General features: G+C 38.0%; 1 protein-coding gene across 1 annotated transcript in view; it reads right to left on the reverse strand.

The window, feature by feature from the left end:
* Positions 1–19,375, reverse strand: part of LOC150089964 (neuroguidin) — an 81,384-nt gene that overhangs the window by 59,378 nt on the left and 2,631 nt on the right. Inside the window, exon 2 of the mRNA XM_090368927.1 lies at positions 10,962–11,102. Coding sequence (XP_090225053.1) covers positions 10,962–11,102 — 141 coding nt within the window. The remainder of the gene's footprint in view (positions 1–10,961; positions 11,103–19,375) is intronic.

The raw sequence follows: 19,375 nt of genomic DNA on the forward strand, positions 1-19,375 counted from the left end.
GATAGTACACCGGACCAAACCTATTGGTAACTCTCTAGGAGGCTTCCGGATCAGCTAGTGTATAATCTTGCTACCTCTACTCTGCCTGATAGTGACTGGAGGGAGTCCGAGTAGTGTGTATGCGGGGAGCATTGTCGAGGCCACATTATGTCAAGGATCTGGGTATATTCTTACCACATGTACGCCATATCCAAAAATTTCATTACTTCATACTGCATGTCCCACCCACTTTTTCTTACTATTGAATACACCATGAATTGTCAAAATAATAGATCAAGCTTATCTGCGAAAAGATCTAAACCTCCCAAGGACTTCCTAATTCATTTCACAAATATACGTGGTCTTAATTCCAATCTCAACGATGTCCATTTCCACTTGCAGTCTTCCAAACCCAATGTACTTTTTCTGACTGAATCTCAGTTATCAGTTGATTCAACTACTTCTCATCTCAGATGTCCAAATTATTTGCTGTATGATTCCTTTCGCCTCAAAGGTGATACTTGTGCATATGTCCGTTCTGATATTCCCTGTCAGAGACTTGGAAATTTGGAATCTCCTCTCTTTGATCTTCTCTGGCTTAAAATCTCTCTACCTCATTGTGTCAAATTCAACTGTTGTCTCTACCGTTCTCCCAACTCCACTAATCACTTGGAGCTCTTTGACTTCCTCTCTTTGCAACTTGACTTTCTCCAGTCCAACTTTCCTAACAGTGAGGTAATTTTCCTTGGTGATTTTAACGTTCACAACTCCAGCTGGCTTCCATTTTCTAGTCACACCGACCCAGCAGGTCGAGATGCTGAGGCTTTTGCAATTACTAATGACCTAGCACAGATTGTTCATTTACCTACAAGAATACCGGACAATCCTAATCATACAGCCAATACGCTTGATCTTTTTCTCACAAACAACCCTTCTAAGTACAAGGTCGAAGTGAGAGGTCCTTTAGGCACTTCAGATCACAACTTGGTGATTGTCTCTTCTCCAATGGAACCTTTATCTCATGGCTATTCCCAACCTCGTATTGTTTGGCATTACAAGAATGCAAAATGGGATGACCTGCGAGACTTCTTTTCTTCTTTTCCTTGGTCTGATTACTGTTTCAAAACTTCTGATGTCAACGTTTGCTCAGATCGTGTCAGTGAAATTATTCTTGCAGGAATGGAATCCTTTATCCCACACTCCACTTTAAAATCTCGTCCTTTATCTAAACCTCGGTTTTCCAATAAATGTGCTAAGGCTGTTCAAGAGAAGAATGTTGCATATCGTAATTGGCCTGTTTCTAATTCTTCAGTTTCATTTTCTGCCTACACCAAAGCTCGCAACAATTGTAAAGCAGTTATTAATCAGTCCAAACTAGAGTTTGAACAGGCTAAGAGTAGAAAACTTGCTTCTTGCCCTAATGGTAGCCGAGCATTCTGGTCTCTTGCCAAAGCTATTGGCCGCAACTTTTGCCCATCTCTGCTTCCACCTCTGTCCAAACTAGATGGTTCTGTTGTCACTTCAGCCAAGGATAAAGCTGACCTGCTAGCATCCCATTTTTCTTCCAGCTCATGTATTAATGAACTTGGTAAAACACCTCCCACCATTCCCAACACGGTCCATTCAATGCCTCCTGTGGTCTTCCGTCAAAAGGATATCAGAAGGATTTTGATGAATCTTGATGCTAAGAAAGCTCCAGGTCCTGATGGTATTTCTCCACTTGTTCTCAAAATCTGTGCTCCTGAACTTACTCCTATTCTTTGCCGCCTTTTTTCACTTTCTTATTCCAAAGGTGTTTTTCCTTCTGCTTGGAAATTTGCTCATATCCAGCCAGTTCCTAAAAAGGGTGACAAATCCCTCCCATCCAATTATCGTCCCACTGCAATTACTTCTACTCTTTCTAAAGTAATGGAGAAATCAATTAACCGCCAACTCTTAAACTACCTAGAAACCTTCCATCTGATCAACGATCGCCAGTATGGATTCCGTCATTGTCGATCCACTGGTGCTATTCTGGCTTATGTTACCCATTTATGGACTAATTCAATGGAAAGGTTCGGTGACATCTCAAATGCTTTTGATCGTGTTTGGCATAAAGGTCTTCTAAACAAGCTTCCATGTTATGGTTTGCCAACTGTTTTTAATAATTGGTTATCCAGTTTTCTCTCTGATCGCTCACTGAGGGTGATGGTAGATGGCTCTCTGTCTTCTAACTTCTCTACTAATGCCGGTGTCCCCCAAGGTTCAGTTCTTTCCCCCACTCTTTTCCTCTTGTATATCAATGACCTTCTTCCATTGACTGGAAATCCTATCCATAGTTTTGCCGATGATAGCACATTGCATTCAACTTTCCATTTTGAGAAACCTTGTCCTGCTCAATCAGCTTCAAGTTCTCGAAAATCTGCTGCCAATTCCTTAAATGCCGATCTTCAGGTAATTCTCCAGTGGGGCAAAGACAACTTAGTTGATTTCAACCCTTCTAAAACTCAGTCTTCTCTTATATCTCGCAAAAAGGATTCTTCTGCTCCTATGCTTATCTTTAGTGACACTCCGATTTCTAGGCAAAATGATATATCACTGACTTCTAATCTCTCTTGGCACAAGCACATTACAAATATTGCTTCCTCTGCATCTAAAAAACTTGGTTTTCTCTTTCGCTCTCGGCGTTACTTTTCTTCCAAACAGCTTCTCACTCTGTATAAATCGCAAATCCGCCCTGCCATGGAATATTGTTCCCACATCTGGGGTGGTGCCCCCAAAACCTCTCTCAGGCTTCTTGATTCCATTCAGAAGAGGGCAGTTAGATTAATTAATGATTCATCTCTAACAGAGTCTCTCCACTCGCTCTCTCATAGACGTACTGTTTCTGCTGCATGCCTCTTCTACAGATACTTCCATGGGCACTGTTCTTCTGAACTGGCTTCTATAATTCCCGCCCTCTCTTTCAAAACAGTCCAAACTCGTGCCGCCACCAGCCAACATCCATTTACTGTCCAACTTCAAACCCACAGAACCAACTTTTCATCTTCCTCATTTATTCATTCAACTGCCGTTTTCTGGAACAACCTTCCTTCATACGTATTTCCTGAAAATTACAATCTACAGAAGTTCAAGTCCAATGTCAACAAATATCTTCTTTCTCAACCTCCAACCCAAGCACGGTACTAAGTACTATAGGTTCTAATACCTCTCGTGTTTGGGGTTCTCATAAAAAAAAAAAAAAAAAAAAAAAAACCATCATACCCATGCATTAAATGTTTCCTGCAAGCCATTTTTTGAAAGACTGTAAAGTTCTTCTGTTGTGGCTCTGCAAGCATTGTTGTTGGTTGTGAAACACTTGCCTTTCACAGCTTTCTTCAGACATGGAAACAGGAAGAAATCACATGGGACTAAGTCAGGTAAATAAGGGGGATGTGGCAGAACCTCAGCACTTATGGCAGTGATCACTGGCTGCACAACATTAGCTGTATGGGTCCTGGCATTGTCTTGATGGAGAAACAACTTCACAGCGGAAAGTTCTTGACATTTCTCATGAATGGTGTAGCGAAGTTTGACTCTGAGAACCTCAGAGTATGCTCTGCTTCCTTATTCATAGTTGTTCCATGAGGCACAAAATGTGTGACAAGGATGCCTTTTATGTCAAAAAAACACAAGAACCATTTGTTTGCAACCGAATGAGGAGCTTGAAATTTCTTAGGTCTTGGTGAATCACAATGCTTCCACTCACTTGACTGCAACAGATTCATGGCATTCACTGAACTGCTTGTGCTATTTAAATATGCTGTCCTACCAAAATACTCAATATCATATGCTTCATTTATCTCTTTAACCCTTCGTTGGATGTACAAGCAAAATGAACATAGTCGCAATGTATCTCTCAGATACATACTAGGTTTCATATTGAAAAATTAAAGACTATGTTTAAAAATCGCCCTAGTTTATTCATAAATAACATATACAATAATTTCAAATGTTTATACATTAAGAAAGTTTTATTTTTAGATCATTTTTATTTTAAAATAATTTTTTTATATAAAATATTTTAATATAAAAAATTATTTTTCTTCATCTTGTTCATGGAACATTGCTTTTTAGAGCATGATGCACAAATCACTTCTGTGTGCTCTAAGCAGAGGTATTGCTTACAATTTATGCAAGAATACCTTGTCAGTCTGGATCTCTTTGATGCTTGCCAACAATTAGTGCACCGCTTGCAATTGCTCTCCTGTTCTGCAGTTGTAGAAGGCTCAGTACTCTGTAACCTTGTTGAAGGGAAGTTGCACCTCGACAGACCTGGTTCCTCAGCCACTAATTCTGAAGAAAGTTTGATGAGGAAGAGTCTGTGGCTCTTTACTTCTGTTTCATTTCCCATGAAGATCACTTGTGCATTGATTCCGCTAATGTTTAAAATGGCATAGAATATCACCATCAACAAACGCTGACAAGTTCATGCCACATTGTAAGTCGCACACATCTTAACCACGGTATCTACTCCAGACTTGGTTGCATTATAAAATGTTACAATTTCTGGTTTTATCTGACCACCTGTTTCACGGTCAATGGCATCATCAACATGCAAGGAGGAAACCAAGATGACATTCTTTGATTTCTTTGGTACGTAAGAAACAATTGTTGCCTCTTCCCTGAGGCCAAACAAACTCAATTTTTTAGGTTGATCCTTGGCTGACACAAATTCAACCAGGAGTTGCAGTTTGTTCTTTTTTATCATTCCAACATAAGAGAGTTTCCATTTTCTGATTAACAAAACTAAATTGACATCTGTAAACCAATTATCTGCTGTAATGTTCTGTCCAGTCCCATGGATAGGTCCTGCCAGTCTTTTGACAACACCAGCTGGTCTATTGCTGATTTGGTATGGACCTTTGGGTTGATTGCCTGCATATATTTCAAGATTGTAAGAGTATAGCACCCTAGAATCTAATAAGGCATATATTTTGAGTCCATATTTGATGGGCTTTTAAGGTATATACTGTTTGAAACCACATTTCCTCTGAAGGCCTTGCCTCTAATTTCTCATCAATAGTTAGATTCTGACCTGGAGAGTAACACATCTTACAGTTTTCCACAAATTCAGTGAAAATCTCTCTTATTGGGATGAGGCAATCTTGTTTTCTTCTATCATCCATGGTTTCTCGATCATCGAATCTTATACACCTGATGAGGAACTTCAAGCATCTCTAGCTCATTACTAAGCGAAATTTTTCAATGCCATTTCTGTCAGTTCCCCATAACTCTTCCAATCTCTTTTTGTTACTCTGAAGTGCTCCAGCTAAATAAAGAAAGCCAATGAAAGCTTTTATCTCAATTTTGTCTGTAAATTTGGCATCTCTTTCCCAGCTGTAGTTTGACCGAACAGTTTGAATATACTGATTTGTGTACTAGACAATTTCATCTAAAATTTTGTCTGAAATAAGGCAGTTCCATGCTTCGGAGGGTGTGCTGGTGTTTCTTACATGACCAATAACTCCAGGTAATTTTTTTAGAAGATTTTGAGATCTGCATTGAATTTTTGTTGATCTCTTTACTTTCCTCCACTCTGTCAATTTATCCTTTCCTACAAAAATACTGTCAATGTCGTCCTCTTTGTTGCAACTATCCTCCTCTGATGTAGCATCTTGTGCACTCTCCGAGTTGTCTTCCCTTGTTTCAACGTAATCCTCATTGGATTCTGTTCAGTCATCAATGCTTTCGTCACTTACTTCCTCAGAAAACAGCAGGGCACGAATAATTTTGGCATTATTTGCATTAATTGGATCTAAGAAATCCATCCCAGCCATCAAATGCAATGCAGCACCACTTACACAGACGGTTGCACTGTATCTCACAAATACAAACAGCATACTGAATCGAAACCAAAAGCTTGGAAAAATGAAACCAATTCCAATGGCCAAGAAGCAATAAATTAAGCTACTGAGAAGCACACATGCACTGCTACATCTTGTTCCAAGAAACAAATAAAGATATGACATATGTATCTGAGAAATATATAGCAACCGACGAAGAGTTAACTGTTTCCGATGCATTTAAATTTCGTCTGACACAATAACAAATCACATATCGCTATTCAATCTGTATGTCTGACATGATACTTGCTTCAAAACAATTGTCAGTGACACGTGGCTATAAAATCTCTTCACACAACACTAACTTGACAAGAACTGGCACCCACACACAGAGTCTGCTCAGTAGCAATCATGGGGGATCGCATCTAGTGGCAGTTATGGAAAGTTTACACAGTAAACAAAATCTTGCACCAGTTCGTGAATTAAATGATCACCCATCGTAGATAAAAATAAACCCAGTATTCATTGTAAGCCCTCTCCCATTGGGCAGTACTATATATTTACTTTACATAGGGCTACCAGACATCCTCGTTTCTGGGGACATGTCCTAGTTTTTAGGGCATCCTCGGATGTCCTTGCAGATTTTACACTTGCATCCCAGTTTTTTGTAATTTAAAAAAAATCATCTCATCATAAAAAGAATTTTCATTAAATATTCTGTGCATTGCACCTTTGGTCAATACAACAGAATAAATAAAAACAATGTGCTAGTTGTCCCAAAATTACACAAATGGACTGTATTATCTCAAAATTACACAAGTGGACTGTATTATCTCAAAATTATGCAAATCAAATTATGACTTCGCTACAAAGCAACTCTCTCGAAATCAATGGCACTCTGCTTTTAAAAATTGCTCGATATATATTTTCTATTTTTGCCCATAATGGAAATGTAGAGCATGTAATTTCATTAATTAGCAATCAGTGAAGCAACATTAGAAAAAAAATGGAAACAAATACTGTGAATAGTTGGTTACTTATAATTTGAAAATGGATTGTAAAACATTTTACAATTACTCACTTTGTAATCCAAACTTACTGAAAATTATTGGCAGTAACGAGAAATACGTATTGCAATTTTTTAGTAATAAATATAATTTTTAAAATGTCCTGTTTCATCCTTGTTTTTAAAACTAAAAATGTCCTAGTTTTATTTTCTAGTTTGTCCTAGCCATTGAATTCTAGATCTGGTAACCGTAACTTTGTAATTCTGATGTTTTCATAAACATCAGAATATACAAAGAAGAATTTATATCAGAATATAAAGAATATACATCAGAATATTAAAGCGGATATCATCTTTTAAGGGCACAAAAGGTGATATAGTTGCACACGTTGGCACTAATGATATTAAGAGTAGGAGACCGGTAGAATTACTTAACAAGTACAGGTCACTGTTAAAAAAAAGCCGGGAACTAGGGTTGAATTTGAAAGTGTCTGCAATTCTGCCCAGACATGATAGAAGGGAGAATATGATGAGAGCCTTGTCGATCAATTCGGCCCTGGAAAGATTGTGCAAGGCTCCAGGGATAGAATTTTTTTCAGCCTGGTCTGTACTTGTTAACAGGAGAGACTGCTTCTACAGGGATGGGATGCACTTAAATAAGGAAAGGGTGCAAGAATATTTGCTGATGCTATCGAGGCGGTGTTAGGTGGATCAAAAAACTTGTATCCCCCCCAAGCTAGTTGATATAGCTTGGGGGGATACAAGGACTAATAGTTTAACAGTAGCCGCAGGCAAAGGTGAAGATGATTCTTGCACAACTTCTATTAGAATAAGTAGCGACCTGGAGAGAGGGGTGTTGGGGGTTTCAGGGACGGATGGCAGTCATCGTGAAATAGGTGGGTATATGGGATGTGTTAGGGTAACTAGGAATAGGAGAATGTGTGCTTGCATGTATACCAATGCTAGAAGTACAGTAAATAAATTTGATGAATTTGCAGTGTTGGTCAAGACATCAAAGGCAGATATTGTTGGGATAGCAAAGACGTGGTGTCACACAGATATAAGGAATGCAGAACTGGAATTTGGGGAGTACAATGTGTACAGAAAGGATAGACAGGATAGAAATGGAGGAGGTGTTATGCTGTTAATTAAAAAAAAAACAAAATCAAAAGAAGTGCACCTAGTTGATATAGATGAACAGTGCACTGTTGAGTCAGTTTGGTGTGACATAAGCACTGCGAAAGCAAAAATAAGAGTAGGAGTGTGTTATAAGCCTAATGACTCGAATGAGTACAATGAACAATTGTACAGAGAAATAGAGTGGGCTAGTAAATCAGAATGTCTTATAATGGGGGATTTTAACTTCCCAGATATTGACTGGAACCTGGGTTGGTCACTCACACACTAGTCAGACTTTTGTGGATTTATTGGATGATTGTTTTCTGCAGCAGCATGTTCGAGAGGCAACCAGAGAGAGTAATACTCTTGATCTGGTTATCAGCAGTGATCATTCGTGTATTAAGAATTTGCAGATAAAGGAACCACTAGGTGGCAGTGATCACAGTGTACTGATGTGGGATTTACTTAAAGATTTAATTACCATCAGGGGTAAAGGAAAGGGTTTTTGCTTCCGTAAAGATGAGTACAGTGGTCTCAGAAAGTTTTTAAATTCTGTATAGTGGGATCAACTGATGATGTTACCAACAGTAAATTCTAAGGAATTAATCGTGGATGCTACTAAAAGTTTCATACCTCTTAAGAAATATTGTTCAAGGTTTAGGCCTAAATGGTTGTCTAATGAACTAATAAGACTCGTAACAAAGAAGAAAAATGCATGGGATGCATATAAATTATCAAGCGACTCTGAAGCCTATGGCAGATATAAGCTAGTCTGTAATCAGGTCACAAAGGAGGTTAGGCAGGCAAAGGGAGATTAAGAGAAATCCTTGGCAAAAGATGCTAAGAAAAACAGCAAAGATTTCTTTACTTATATAAACTCTAAAAGGAAGGGGATGAATCTCATTGGTCCACTTGACATCAATGGGTCGACTGTTGTTGATGATCCTGCTCAGATAGCAAACAAACTGAATGAGTATTTTGCATCTACATTCACACGTGAGGAATTATTAAGGTTTGAAAATGGGAGAAGGTTATCAAATTGTAGCAGGATACTTAATGATTTTGTAATAACTGAGAGCAAAGTGGAGGAGAAATTGTTGAAGTTAAACATAAGAAAAGCACCTGGGGTGGATGGGATATATCCAGTTATATTAAAGGAGGCGGCAAAGCAACTAAGCAAACCCTTAGCCATAATTATGAGAGCATCCTTGGACTCAGGGGAGGTTCCCATGGACTGGAGATATGCAAATGTATCCCCAATTCACAAAGGGGGATCGAAGGGTGACACGAGTGATTACAGACCAGTTAGTTTAACTTCTGTTCAGGGTAAAATAATGGAGTCACTGGTTAAAGATGCATTGCAGGATCATCTAGACAAGGCTGCAGCAATAATTCAGAAACAGCATGGGTTTGTTAAGGGAAAGTCTTGTCTGACAAATTTGATAGGATATTATGATGTGGTTACAAAGGAACTGGATGCAAAAAATAATTTTCATATCATATACTTGGATTTTAGGAAAGCTTTTGACACTGTTGCGCATGGAAGACTACTGTACAAGTTAGAGCAAAATGGTATTAAGGTAAGTTGCTACAATGGATAAAAGGATGGTTAAGTGGGAGAAGACAGAGGGTGGTAATCAATGGATGCTGCTCTTCGTGGACTGATGTTATTAGTGGAGTCCCACAGGGTTCGGTGTTGGGTCCACTGTTGTTTTGTATATTTATCAATGATATTGATGAAGGTATATCAGGCTTAATGTCGAAGTTTGCAGATGATACAAAGATTGGCAGGGTTGTTAACAACAGTAATGGCAGTGTGCTACTGCACAGGATCTAGATAATTTGGGCAGATGTGGTAAGAAGTTTAACATTAACAAATGCAAAGTACTGCACATGGGTAGAAGAAACCCCAGAGAAACGTACCAACTGTGTGGTACTACACTTAAGGTGGTAGAAAATGAAAAAGACCTGGGAGTAATTGTGCAGTCAGATATGAAGTTTTCTGAGCAATGCAGACAGGCTGCCAGGGCAGGTCATGGGGTTTTGTCAATGATATATAGGAATTTTGCTAGCAGGGAAAAGGAGGTGATTGTCCCTCTGTATAAGGCAATGGTCAGGCCACGTCTTGAGTACTGCGTACAGGTCTGGAGGCCTCATTTTAGGAAGGATGTAGATTTGCTTGAGCGTGTACAGAGAAGGGCAACAAGATTGGTGAGGGGGATGAAGGGATCCTCTTACCAAGAGAGGCTTAAGTTCTGCAAATTGCAGTGGCTGGAGCTAGGCACCTGCACGGTGATCTGATTGAGGTGTATAAGGCCTTGAATGGGTTGAGCACGCTGAATTCTGATGGGATCCTTCCAATTGTTCAGATTACGAACCTAAGGGGGCATAAATTCAAATTAAGAAAGGACAGATGTAGAATAGATGTGCGGAAATTTGCCTTTAGCGCGAGTCATCTGTCGTTGTGGAAGTTGATAGGTAGAATAAATTTAAGGAGGAACTGGCAGGCATTTGGAGGGAATGGTGTGATTTTTTTTTTTTTTTGGCTGATGCTGCATAAGCTCATATACTTGCTTTCTTGCATCACATGCCACTACTACTACATCACAAGCACAAAACAAATCCCTAACACTTTTCAATGAGAAAAATGCCTCCTATCTTTTACTGCTGAATAGCTCTAATTTTACCCACATTTTAAAAATCTTGGGAGGGTTCTGTGTCCATGTCCAATTTTATATTTCTGTTATGGATATTCTTACTATTTCTAAGTCTTGTACCTCTTTTTTTTTTTTACTAAAGTTTCAACAGTGAAAGGACTTCTCTATTAGATTTATTATACAGAAACAACAGTTAACTCAACTCTTTAGCACGGTTCAGTTTCAGCAACATAATTTTTCTAAATTTTCACAGTAAAAATATATAAGGGGAGAATGATAGGTACTCTTTTTTTGCATTACATTGTTTAATCTTTGAATAAAGGATTTTAATCTATTTTACATTTAAAATTGTTAAAGTTGATGTATATAGAAATGTTTTAAACAACAGAATAATACCTGTGCTGTACAAAATTCTCCATTTTCAACCCTTTCCTGTATCGATTTTACCAATGTGGTAACATTACCAGCAAGTTGGACAGCTTCTTCAAAAGAGGCCAATGCCAAAGGGAGATCACGTTCTACCTGATCATTTGCTATCTGAAATAAATTATTCCTAACTTAAATTTCAATTTCAAAACAATAATAACAATCGCAACAGTAATAAAATATAATTACACATTTACAAAAATTATTTTTATTCTGGACTGACATGTTTATATAATACAAGACATTTAAAATTGCTGAATAATTTAAAAAAACATAGCAAATAATATGAGAAATTACAAAATTCGGCTATACAGTGGGACCCTGACTTACGATGACATCGACATCCGATATTCTGAGGAACCGATATACCTTCCATATGATCACTTATTTTAAGGACTGATGATATTTGCAGGTATTGATAGCTTTCTTATATAGTTGGAACGATACATGGGCAGAAAGTTTCAGACACGTGGCTTATGGAACATCACTTGTACAATTGTTCTCAACCAATTAGTCTTTGTTATCGTTTAATGCATGGTGCGCAGAACATCACTCATATGAGTGTTTCAGATATATGATGATCTGAAACTTAAAGCTCCATCAACCAGTGGCAGTGCTGTGCCCTTTGAAGACTTTAAAGCCAGCATAGGCTGGTTCGAGAGCTTCAAAAAAAGGGCGAATATCAAAAGTGTTGAAAGGCATGGGGAGGCATCCAGTGCTGATTTAAAAAAGCAGCTGAGACCTTTAAAATTGAATTTGTTGAAATTTCTATAAAATTGAAATTGAGTTTGTTGATCAGGAAGATTATCTTCACCAGTAAGTTTTTAACACTGACGAAACTGGCTCTTATGGAAGCGAATGCCCAGGAGAATGTACATCACTAAGGATGAGGCTAGTTTACCTGGGCATAAGCCTATGAAACATAGGCTCACTGTCTATTGAGTGCCAATGCCTCTTGAGATTTTAAGCTGAAGCCTTTGCTTGTGTATCACTGTAATGCCCCCAGAGTATTTAAACAACAAAAGTTCGATGAAGGCATGCTCAGAGTATTTTGGCGCAGTAACAAGGCCTGGGTTACAGGATATGTCTTCAATGAATGGGAGCTTGAAGTTTTCTGTCCTTCAATGAAGAGTTATCTGGAGAAAAATAAGCTTCCTGTGAAGGCACTGCTCCTGCTGGATAACGCGCCAGGCCATGATCCCAAACTTCTTCAATCTCTTGAGGCACAATTTGACTTTGTTCAAGTCAAATTTTTGCCACCTAACACCATTCCTCTTCTTCAACCAATGGACCAGCATGTGATTGCAAATTTCAAGAAAATCTACACCACAAAAATGTTCGCAAGCTGCTTTGCAGCAACCTCTGGTGAAAATGCTGTCACTTCAAAGATTTTTGAAGATCAAAGTTCAACATGTTGGACTGTGAGAGGCTGAATGTAAGTTCTTGGAATGTTTCCATAAGGTGCTTAAATTCAGCCTGGAAAAACATCTGGCCTTTAATTATCCATAATGTTGATGGATTTGAAGATGATGGTGCCTTGATAAATGATATTATCACTCTTGGTAAATCAATGGGTCTGGAGGTTGGCGAAGAGGATGGGGAGGACCTTATTGACGACATGGGCATGAACTAACAATAGAGGAGCTACAAGAGTTGAAGAAAATTACGGAGAGTGACACTGGAGAGGAAGAGGAAGAAAAAGACACCCAAAAACACCGTTCAACTCTTCACGTGAAGAGATGAAAACTGTCATTTCTTGTTGGCAGCGTTTAAGAGAAGTGGTAAAAAAACACCCCGACATTGAAAACACTGAACTCATGATGGGCAAAATGGAAGACGAAATAATTTCTTACTTCAGGAAGCTACAAAAAAGTTGTCAAAAATGTCCACTTTGGACAGTTTCTTTGCCATTAGTGACAAAAGACTGAAAATACAACTGATGCTTGATTGTCCCACCACCACTACGCCATCATTGATTTCATCAGCTCTGCACTTCAAGTCTAAGGTAAATGCTAATTTATTGTTTGTTTTTTATTTTAAGATGTTTTACAACTATTTATTAAATAATCTTTATAAACACTAATTTTTAATGTAAGAATGAAGTATAACATATAAGAAATACCTATTCGTTGTGGAACGAATCACAGGGAATCAATGTATTATTGGTTTCAACTTACAATATTTTCAACATACAGCGGGTTTTGTGGAACGAATTACCATCGGATGTTGGGGCCCCACTGTATATAATAAACAACATCTTAATATGCAACCTTCTAATTTAATATACACTATCCTTTGGTATTCTAGAATCTAGATAGATCGATTTAATACTCATTACATAACCAATACTGAAAGTGGTCAGCTGAATCTTAAGATGTGCAGAAACTCACTATTCTTTTTTTAGGTTTTTATATATAAAAGGGAAAGATAGATTTTTCATATCTAGTTTAGCACAGCATGCACATGATTTATTTGTTTTTTGTGGTGTAAACTCTCTAGCTTTTTTCCTTTTTCAGATCTAGCAATGCTTTGTAAATGGCAATGAATGGGAATATTTTGGTATGCAGCATGGCCTGCCATATGTTTAACACTGTGCTCCCTTTGTTCTGCAAAGTGCTGAAGTGGACAACAGCATAGCACCTGCTGGCTTCACCATGAAGACCATATGCACTGCTCAGTTGAGCCTGCTTTTTTAACATGAATGGATACTGCCTGTTTGTGTATTGGGTCTCCAAATTGTTGTGTAGGAGAAACTAGCTGATAGTTCACTGGGTCAGGTTTGTTAATGATTACAGGAGGCAACATGCATAATTATATTTTGCTGGTATGCACAATCCTAGGAGTCTAACAAGCAGCATTTCATATATCTTCAGCAAATGGGAATTTTCTGTGTTCTCTGTTATACAATGAATTCCACTTAAGACGTTTTTGAAGGGGCCAAACGATTATGGACACCTCAAGCAAGAAAACATTATTAAGAGGGTCAAAGTGCTTTTTTTCACCAAAACCGAATTTTGAAAAATCAGAAAAAAGAATTCTCATTATAGTAATCAATGTTTATTCCTTATAGATGATTCTGACACACTAAAGCTGAAATGGCACAAGTTAATATGATATGTTGCAGCTGTATAGATATGTTATCCATTCAGCTGAAACAATTGCAGTATTCAAAACTTAAGGAAATGCTTTATGTACTTGTAATGATTCTGCACAAAGAGATTAAAAAAAAAAATTGAAGTGGCTGCCTGCAAATGCAAGAAAGGGAGGTAGGTGGAAGGAACTTGAAAATGAAAGACCAGCTAAGGTAAAGAAAGCCAACACAAGAACCACGGGACACTTACCAGACAAACTGATTTGCCGCTACCACAGTTTCTCCCTGCATTAATGGTAAACAGACGGTGAGTGTTATCGGTAGTAGAAGTTGAGAACGATGTACTGATTGACGTGTAGGTGTGACGATGTAATGATTAACTTTTCTCATTATTAAAAACAGATTATTGAAGTTCATGAGTGTTTTCGCTATTAAAAAAACCATATTACTGATTTCTTTGTATGTTTTTAAGGTTAGGTTTCCTAACCTAACTTTAAAAAGTAGGTTAGGAAAAAAGGAAAAGGTTTCTTTATTTTTCCTTATATTTCACAACCTGATCTTAAATGTTAGGCTAGGAAATAATAGGAAAAGATTCCCTAATTTTTCCTTATATTTCCTAACCTAACCTCTAATGTTAGGTTAGGAAATAATAGGAAAAGAAATAAAGATTCTTTATATATACATATCATAAATGTGAATCAATCATATAATGCTATGACGTTTTCATCTGTCACGTCTATGTGTCAATCAATACATTGTTCTCGACTTCTACTGCCATTACTGATAACATGCACCACCTGTTTACCGTGAATGCAGGGAGAAACCGCAGTAGCTGCAAACCAGTTTGTCCGGTAAGTTTCCCGTAGTTCTCATGTTGGCTTTCTTCACCTTCGCCGAAAGACCTTTAGTTTGGGGTAATCTAATACAAGGCAAAGTTTTATATCAGTAAAAAAATAAAGCCTTTTTCTGTATATGGCATAAATCTCTCATACAGAACATGATCTACCTGCACAAGCTGTCTCAGTATTTCACTATTTCAAATGAACAAACTAAGGTTTATATTAAAAAAATAAAAGAAATTTCTGTATACGGAACATAAGTGTATCTCTCATATGTCACACTGCCACCTTCAGAAGTTACCTCAGCATTGTGCCACTTCAAACATCTCCTTGTCCCCACAGAAAATACTGTTTGAAATAATGCAGTATGGCAACTCATTGTTGTGAAGGTGGACAGTATTTCATATTCAAACAAACAGCACCTCTGAATCTCAACAGAAAAGCTGATCATTTTATAAAGTGCAATAGCAAGGCAACTTCTTTTATGAAGAGGGAGACCACTCCATATTCAAATAAACAGTCATGCATCTTTCAGTGTCAGAAGGGAAAGTGCTCTTTAATTGAAGCAGGGCAATACCAAGCAACTTGTTGTGAACATAGTGAGTGATATATTTATGCCATTACAGAAAACCCCATATTCTTTTTTCTCCTCTATATTTTTTCTGCCAGTCTTAATTATCCATTGCCTCAAACACTACTCGTCTCAGTTGCCCTAACTATCCACTCTATGAATCCTTTTGCTTCAAGGGTAGTACTTGTGCATATGTCCACTCTGATATTCCTTGTTAGGGTCTTGTTGTTGTTGTTATTTGGTTTTTAGGAGCATTAGCAACTAAGGCCATATTGCTCCGGGGATATGTGGTGGTCATTCCCTGACCTTTCCGCATCTTCCGTATTTGGTGGCTGACAGGCTCGCACCCCGGTCTAATCAAGAAGCATGTGCTACGCACTGCTGCTCCTGCCAACCTGGCTACGGAGGCGCCCTGTTAGGGTCTTCACGACTTTGAATCTCCTCTGGCTTAATATCTCTCTACCATATTCTGTCAAATTCATCTGCTGCCTCTATTGTTCTCCCAACTCCACTAATCACTGGAACTCTTAAACTTTCTTTCTTCGAAATTTAACTTTTTCAGGTCATAACTTTACTATCAGTGAGGTAATTTTCCTTAGTGATTTAGATGCTCACAACTCCACATGGTTTCAGTTCTCTAGTTGCACTGAGCCAGCTGGTTGACAATATCACAAATGTGATATTACTGTATACTATTTATGTGCTTTTTTTCTTTGAATACAATTTAATACCTCATGTATGAATGAATTCCATATACTGTAAATTTTCTAGTCTTTTTTTTTTGGTAGTTGTTGGTGCATCGGCTTCTGTGGCCATAATGCACCTCCCAAGGTTTTTGCAGTACTTTGATCCAAGCCCGAGGCGGAATTCGAACCCGCAACCTTTGGGTTGCTAGGCAGGCACTTTACCCACCCGGCTAGCCCGGTCGGCTATTTTCTAGTTACACACATATAAAGTACATCAGAAAGTATATACGTAACAGCAGACAACCCAGGCTGGTAATACTAATAAGTTTTATAACTTCACTGACATTACATAGAAGGCTCACAGAGCATAATGGAGAAGAGAGAGTGGTTATCAATGGGCACTGCTCTTCATGGACTAATTTTATTAATAGTTTTCCAGGGTTCAGTGTTGGGCACACTGTTGTTTTCTGTGTTTATTAATGATATTGATGAAGCCATATCAGGCAATGTTAATGATACAAAGGTTGGCAAGGTCGTTAATGCCAGTACGGTCTGCAACTGCAAAAAGATTTAGGAAAATTAGGTAGATGGGCTAAAAAGTGGCCCTTCAAATTTAACATTCACAAATGCAAGGTACTTCATAATGGTAGCAGTAATCCAGATTAAAGTACCAACCATGTGGTACCAAACTCCAGGCAGTGAAGAATGAAAAAGATCTAGGGACAATTAGACTGTCAGATATTAAGTTCTCTGGGAAGTGCAGACAGGCTGCCAGCAGAGTTCATGGGGTTTTTTCAATAATATATATAGGAATTAAGGAAGTGATTATCCCATTGTACAAGGCAATAGTTAGGCCACATCTTTAGTACTGCATACAGACCTGGAAGCCTCCTCTCAGAAAGGATGTAGATCTGTTGTTTGCACAGGAGCAGAGAAGAGTAATGAGATTAGTGATCGGAACAAAAATGTGGTTATACCAAGAAAGGCTTCAGTTCTGCAAACTACGGCATCTGGAGACTAGGCACCTGCAAGAAGATCTGAGGTGTTTAAGACTGAATGGATTGAATAAGCTCAATGCTGATGGAATCCTTCCTCTGGTTCAGACTACACATGTGAGGGGACAAAATACAAATTGAGGAAGGATGGTTGCAGGCTAGATGTGTGGAAATTTGCCTTCAGACAGTGGGTAGTTGACTGTTGGAAGAATCTTCCATTGGTTTTGTAGACGTGAGTAGTTTAAATAAATTCAAAGAACTAGAAAAAACTATTAGAGGTGATGGACAAGTGATGATATGGGAAGATTTTTTTTTTTTTTGGCTGATGATATGCTTGCTTTATTGCATCATTGCCACTACTAATACTAAACAGGAGATGAATACTGTAAACATAAAATATGAGTGGCATCTAAGAATAACTGACTAAATGAATGCCCCAGGTATTACAAATTTCTTGTATCATGTACCACAAAGTTTTAAAATTGATAAGAAATCACTAAAATACTATACCATTTAATTGTATAGAAACCTATACAATTGAATAGCTATAACAAAAAAAAAAAAAAAAAAAAAACCATTCCAATCATTTTTTCCTTATAAATAACATTCAACAAATGAAATTTTTGTTCCAAAGTAGTCTAAAAAATGTTATGGAAAAACATTAAAAAATGAGTGCATTTTATAGAAAGCAATCCTAAACTCGCAGGATGGAGAACATGAAATCAATTCTGAAAAAAAATTTCAAGCCTGTTTCACACATGCCCACTGTAAATCATATTTGGATCAGATGTGTGACCCTAGTGCAGTGGGCAATCATTTGCACCTCATGCTGCAGCATTTCTGCATATCCATGACAGGTGTATTCAGTGCTGGACCAGGGTATTTTTACACCCCTGCAGAAAGTTTTTTCAGCTCCCCTTTATTAAGGATATATATTTTTTTTTTCATGATTTGTAAAATTTGGCACCCTGATCCAAGGGTCCTTCTAGCCGGTACCTTAATCCGGCACTGAGTGTATTCCAGGATGAAAATGGGCACAGGTTGACTTCATAGCAAAGACCACAAGGATAACATAACTAATTTGCAATAGGAGCCAATTTTATTGTGGAACTAATTTGCCAATTTTATGGTGGCAACTATATATGCAAAGCTTATGATATAAGTTTCCGCCACTATCCAATTGGGGTGAATGGTGCTCAGAGCCATGCTGAGGGTGAGGCGAACGAGGCTCTTGTCTCAGGTTAAAAGCTGAAAGGAATGCCAAAAGAAAGATTAAATAATTTTTCAAATTAATGACACAAATAAATCTGGTATGTATTAAAAATAAATACTGCTCATGGGAATAAAAATCACTCTAAACAGTTTTTATTTTACTTTTTTTTTTGTCATCCTTTTATATTTTATTAAAACGTGTACCAGAAATGTATTTTAAATAAGTCATATAGTTTTTTTAATATTTTAGAGGAGAGCGCAATTTTTCATCCTTGCCTCAGGTACTAAAATAGCTCGGCACGGTCCTGATGGTGCAAGAGCCCTATGGAGTCGGTGGCATGCCATATCGGGGCTCATAATTATGAGAGCATCCTTGGACTCAGGGGAGGTTCCCACGGACTGGAGATGTGCAAATATATCCCCAATTCACAAAGGGGGATCGAAGGGTGACACGAGTAATTACAGACCAGTTAGTTTAACTTCTGTTCCGGGTAAAATAATGGAGTCCCTGGTTAAAGATGCATTGCAGGATCATCTAGACAAGACTGCAGCAATAATTCAGACACAGCATGGGTTTGTTAAGGGAAAGTCTTGTCTGACAAATTTGATAGGATATTATGATGTGGTTACAAAGGAACTGGATGCAAAAAATAATTTTGATATCATATATTTGGATTTCAGGAAAGCTTTTGACACTGTTGCGCATGGAAGACTATTGTACAAATTGGAGCAGAATGGTATTAAGGGTAAGTTGCTACAATGGATAAAAGGATGGTTAAGTGCGAGAAGACAGAGGGTGGTAATCAATGGGTGCTGCTATTCTTGGACTAATGTTATTAGTGGAGTCCCACAGGGTTCGGTGCTGGGTCCACTGTTGTTTTGTATATTTATCAATGATATTGATGAAGGTATATCAGGCTTAGTGTCGAAGTTTGCAGATGATACAAAGTTTGGCAGGGTTGTTAATGACAGTAATGGCAGTGTGCTACT

This window comes from Mastigoproctus giganteus, chromosome 2, assembly GCF_048544385.1.
Source record: "Mastigoproctus giganteus isolate SK-2022 chromosome 2, ASM4854438v1, whole genome shotgun sequence".
In the NCBI taxonomy this organism is placed as follows: domain Eukaryota; kingdom Metazoa; phylum Arthropoda; class Arachnida; order Uropygi; family Thelyphonidae; genus Mastigoproctus; species Mastigoproctus giganteus.